Here is a 6,000-nt window from a genome sequence, read left to right as displayed (position 1 = left end):
ACATAAAGGACACTCACAAAGGAAGCCCACGTGGCTTGTGTGCAGTTCTAATAGGCTTACACAAGGAACTTGTTACAAAAGCCGTTCCTTTATTCATGGGTTTTTGAACACAGACTATGCTTTTTTGATAAATAATTTTTCCAGGGATCGTTCTTCATAGCGCTGGTAGCCTTCCATGTTGTTTTATTGCTTATATCCAATGAGAACATAGGCATAATACAAATTGTTATGCATTATCTTGGCTTTTGTTTGGAAGAAGGAACACACACAATGCCATACCAAAGTGAGTTTATTGACATTCCTTGAAGGTGGTATGATGGAAGAGAAAGCTCTGCCTGAGTATCACGTGACATTTCTCTTGCTGATGTAAGCAAAATCAGCCCAGTAATGTGGACTTCTCCTGCTATTGACTAGAACAAAGACTTTTAACAAAATTGTTATAGACATTTCCTTAGATAAATTGGAAGCTGCAGGAAGTAGGCTAATGGAACAATATTTACTCTATATACTACCTCTAGGCACCTTTTTTTTTCTACTAGAACAAAGGGACTACATGTCACTAACAGGAAAATAACACTTTCTCTTTTGGACCTCATGATGGCTAGAACATCCATCCCAGATTTTTATGATATAGTATTGCAGTAGATTTAATAATGAACACTGAAGTACATAATAATAATAATAATAATAAAGCACCACATTTGTTATGTAAAGTTCTAACTACTTTCATTTGAAAGTGTTTCATCTTGACTGGGAAATCATTTGTGGCAACTGAGAAATTTTTTGAACCCAAATTTTGGACACACAGTTTGACACATGGACTGACAATGCCATAGATGTAACATTAAAACTGTTCTGGAAAGTCTGGCTTATTGACTTGCCACACAAATATACTTACCATGAAGGGACATGTGGTCATGGATTAAAAGAGAAAAAGATTTAGAAGCCTGCCAAAGAATCCCAGATCTCTTTTTCTTAATTTTCTCATGGCCCGCAAGAAACTGTGCTACAGCGGTGATGGGAAGGAAAAGTTCTCACAACCACTGCCAACTTCTCTCTACATAGGAAGTTACAGAGAACTCCTACCCTGAAGAGGCAATTTCTAATTTTAGGAGTATCATTTTCATGTGATAGAATAAAATGTCATATCCATAAAATTATTGTGACACTTCATAGCATTTTAAAAGCATTTTTCTACTTGAAAGATAAATTTTCTCTTGCTTATTGTTCTTGTTTATCCTCTAGTTAAGGGTAATACACTCTTACCAAACTAACTCTAAAACGTTTTGTTTTAGGAGAATTGTGGTTTATAAGTGATTAATATAAAATGTCTCCATGGAGAAAATTCATACTTTTAGTAAAAAAAAAAAAAATTAGAAGTGGTAACAAACAGATCTGCCTTGCCCATTGAGTCACATGATTGGGGGAGGTTTACACCTCCAGCTGATGGAATTAATAGCATAATTATACATGTAATGAAAAATTATACATAATTTTCATGTATTCCAGCTTCATATGTTAGGGAATAATAACTAAAGAAACATGACTTGGGACATGGGGAAATCATAGAATCATTCCATAACAACTGTCTGTTTGTTCTCCTCTTCCCTTTGTTTACGATTCTGTGCAAGACTGTCATACAATCTGGGACCCTGTCAAGCAAGATTTGCTTCCTTTCAGCTGACTTTGACATCAATATTTCTTTTTGGAATTTTATACTTTTATCAAATACTGATCTTGTAATGAATGCTTTGTGGGACACATTTAGAGCCATGGCACCAGGGCAGGAGGGAGGAGGAACAGGAAGAAGGAAAAGTTAGTTGAAAATCCATTTATGCCCGAGATATCTATCTCTATATATTTTCTAGGATACCTTGTTCCTTCTGTGTATGGGTGGAATAGACATCAAGTAATCTAATTAATACGTTAATTAGATGTTTGTGTAAATGTAAAGCTCCTCACGAGCAGGTTCCATCTTTTGAACATCTTCCTCCCTTGCCAATGCCTAACAAATAAGAGAAATACTAAAAAGAGAATGGAGTGCTTGAATTAATGAGTGTTTACACATGTATAACACCAAGTTCTAAAAATGAAAGATGCTCCCTATACTAGATATGATGTTCAAAGAGTTAAAATGGTGAAATGATTTGTATTATTCTTATGCTCTGATTTTATAAATAACAGCTTCAATGGAATTCATAACTTTTCAGACACTGAAATATGTACTGAATTTTACAGATCCCTCAAATTTATATTATGTAACTTGCACATTCCATCTTACCTTGGCAAATACTCTTTTAGACAATAATAGAAGCTAAATTTCTGAATGTATTACTTCCTGATTGACAATAGATACACAGCAGCAAGGTGTGCTGGACATTATAAATAATTCCTACTAAAAGAAGTTTCATTTTGGAGGGCAGGAAATACAATGTGCTGCCTGTACACAAACCCATACAAGGAGCAGGAGGCATGACTTCCTGTGAAACTGACTTTGTCTTAAATGTCTCACATTTATCCCTTGTTTAGTATATTGGAAACAAACGATGTGACGTTTCAACAGTGAGGCCCCTTTAGCTCTTCTTTTCCCAGTGAAGAAAAACACTTTCACTCACGACATATTTCAGACAACATGGATAACAAGTTTAGAAAAATAGAGATTCACCATTATGTTTGCACTTATTCCAAATGGAATCAAGAGGTTAGGCTGTCTTTGGAGCCTGCAACTGTTTTCTTGAAAACACTAAGTTTTCTGAGATACCTCTTTACTGAGTGCTAAAAGAAACTGGATCTCTATACTGACAAATCAATGTGCCTCTGGGGGTGTTAGGTGTCTGCTCCAGGAGGATTGCTATGGATGAAGAAGGAGTATTATATTGCCCTTGACCCCGAACAAGCACCATCACTCTCTGCAGCTTCTTGTTTTGTGTGGTCCCCATGGGACAATCAGATGTGAAGGAATTTGAACACCATCATAAAGAAAAGAAAAAAAAGAAAAGAGCATGAAAAAAACAGTATCAAAGTTAAAACAAAGTTTGTTTGCCAAGCAATAATTACCTGGCTTTAACAAAGTCATGAGATTATCTATACATTTTTTTCCTTTGTGAAGGAGACTGTAGCTAGACCGAACAAAGCAAAACAGAACAAAACAGTACAGAACTCAGGTATTCAAACCAACCTAACATGGCCTTCTTCCCTCTCTCCTCTTTGCACCATCACATTCCACACAACACAATGTGGGGAGAAGCCTCGTCCTTTATGCTATATAATGAGATCTCCTTCGTGTGCACAAGTTTTCTGCTTCTTGTGTGGTAAGTGCTCATGAGGGGTGCACCCCTCCTAGACTTCTCTAAACTCAGGTTGAGCCACAATCCCCACAACCATTGAGATGCACCACATTGCATCAGCAGGAGGCGTTTTTCTTGCTTTTGTTTTTTGTTGGAAAGTGTAATATTTGCACCATATGCCTAGGCTCGTTCCAGCTAATGGGACTGATGCCACATATGAATCATGAGTTGAATGTATAAAAACTGCAGCTTTGTCACTGCTGTTTCTGGATGGATAGTGTGCACAGGGAAAAGTAGAGTGGGAGCAAAAGAAAATGTTGATTGACTCCTAGACCTGGAGTTGCTCGTTAGAAATTATAAAAAATGGTGGCTCTGCTCAGAAGACATGGGCATAAAAAAGCTCGGAATGCTTAATGCTCAAATTTCCCTAAAATTATATAAATGGAAGTAAACTTTTATTACTATTTGGTCAAGTGTAGCATAACTTGCATTCATATTTCATTGTTAGTAATGGAGGTATGTGGAGATACACACAGACCTTGAGACAGCTGTTGTTTAATATTGCATACAGGCTAGCAGTTCATTGAGAGTAGAGGAGATAAGCCTGAAGGTAGGATCTCAGAAGAAGGCAGTTCTTCATGCACAGCTTTTGTCAATCCTGATTTGGTTTGAAAATAAAAATCATGGAATACCAAAATCAAAGGAGAGTTGATTCAGGGAAAGGGCAAGGGGATGATCCCAGAAAGGGTGATGTGATTGCCAGGAAAATGTCAGGTGAGTTTCCATTTCCTCATTCAAGTCCAAAGGTGCTGGTTTCTTCTACTGCTGTTAGCAGCTTTTCATATAACATGGAGTATGAGGGATAAGGTGGAAGATCCAGTCGGTTGAAGCATGTGTGTGCCCTGAATGGGGAGAAAAGATTGGTGAAGGTGTTTGTTTCAAGGTACAATTGGTCTGTATGTATCTGTATGTATCTGTGACCAATCTGAAGGTATGAAGCAAAAGGGAATAAAAAATGAGCACAACCAGGTTTTGGACCACCATATAAGATTGCAACTAAGAACGATGGCCTTCTAGGCATGAATAAACTAGTTGAGGGAGTAGAATAACTAGAAACATTTACAAGCAAACCACACTCATCAATCGACAATATCAGTTTTATTCTGCAGTTGAAATATGAATTGGATGTGATCAGTGAAGGAGGCAGAAACGTCATTAATACTACAGGATCATATTCCCAAGTCTCCTTGTGTAGCTCTGATTTCTGGGCCACAGTAAACCATGTGTATTGATGTAGAGATGTCACTGGATGCCCTGAAATTCTGAGATCCAATGCTCTATCAAGTCAGGTGTGCCCTGGAGACAGTGTGACTCTTCTGTTTCAGGGGGACACAGCTAACCTGACATCAGAGTGCGTCACTTCCAAGAACAGCTGAGCTTTTGGAATAGTCTTCCCTGGTTGCCTGGAGCATCCCTGTGCCCTGAGTTCTGCCTTATTTGTCATATTCTTCATTCATCCTATGGGCCCACACACACCAGTATCTGATCTAGATAATGAATGGCTTTCCCTGCCTTGCACTAATGCACGGACCAGGACCAGACCCCGTATTGCCTACATAGGGCTCAGTGGTGAGCCTGAGAGGCCCAGAACAGTTTCCCCTCGTGGAACTTCAAATAACCTGACTAATTTCTTCCTGTCAGATGTGCTTTGTTTTTATGGAATTGTTGGTTGAGGCCAAGGTCTATACCAAAGTAGGGAGAAAGGTGGATGGGTGCAGCTCAAGGTCAATTTAATGTCTTTTGCTTCCTAAAAGGTGCGTTGCAATGGTGTCTCGAGAAGCCAACCAGCACAGAAGAAGGGCACATGAAAATGGAACGAAATAAACTAAACTAAACTAATCTAAACTAAACTAAACTAAAATAACAATAAAAGAGAAGAAGATAAAACATCACAAAACAAACATATACACAATAAGACTAAACAAAACTCTAAGCAAAGAGACCATTCCCCTTCATTTGAATTTCACTTGGGATACTGAATTCTTCTTTTAATTACAAGATCCCTAGGGAAGTTGTGTATTGTTTATACCTTTGTTTTCAGAGTTCCTGATCAGGCTGATGCAGTGCTCAGGGTATGAGAGAGATTATTTGGGTGATGGGGAGGTGGGAAGAGGGAAGAGGGAAGAGGGAAGAGGGAAGAGGGAAGAGGGAAGAGGGAAGAGGGAAGGTGGGTTCTCCTGCACGGGAAGAATAGTGGGAGGATGCTGATGTTTTTGCCTCTAAGCATCCATTCCTCCTTCTCCTGGCCATAGCTCCCTCATTGTTCTTGGAAAACTAACCCCCGAACTCCTTGTGTCCCCACAAGCTCCAAGGGTGGGCACAGGATAGGAGTGTATCTGGCCTTAGGTCTTAAGGATTTACCTGGGAAGAAGCATAAAAATAGACCAAGATTAGCAGAGTCTCAGATTATGATTGAAGATTCAAACAGGCCTCTGTTGACCTCACAAGAGAATAATTAAAATATCTTACCTAAACTCATTTGAGTAAAAGTGGAAGAGCACTCAATGTAGGATGACAATTACATCGACCCTTCTCTATGTTTAGAAAGATTACAACAAAGACATGCTCTGGTTTCTGGCTAACCAAGTTAAGTAGGGTGGGAAAATCCCAAGTATGCTTCTGAAACTAGCTGAACTAGTTAGGAGCAAGGTAT

General features: G+C 38.7%; 1 protein-coding gene across 6 annotated transcripts in view; it reads right to left on the bottom strand.

Moving 5' to 3' along the window:
• Positions 1-271: 271 nt before the first annotated feature.
• HECW1 (HECT, C2 and WW domain containing E3 ubiquitin protein ligase 1) overlaps positions 272-6,000 on the bottom strand; it is a 429,509-nt gene continuing 423,780 nt past the window's right edge. For all 6 annotated transcript variants that reach the window (XM_086697032.1, XM_086697035.1, XM_086697036.1 and 3 more), the window contains one exon: positions 272-4,189. In XM_086697032.1, the coding sequence (XP_086553158.1) occupies positions 4,078-4,189 (112 nt within the window). In that variant the 3' untranslated portion in view covers positions 272-4,077. The remainder of the gene's footprint in view (positions 4,190-6,000) is intronic.

The sequence above is a fragment of the Puma concolor genome, chromosome A2 (assembly GCF_028749965.1).
Source record: "Puma concolor isolate L17-30 chromosome A2, mPumCon1.1.hap2, whole genome shotgun sequence".
Classification (NCBI taxonomy): Eukaryota; Metazoa; Chordata; class Mammalia; order Carnivora; family Felidae; genus Puma; species Puma concolor.
Note: the sequence above shows the minus strand (reverse complement) of the source record. Positions and strands in the feature narration are given on the sequence as shown.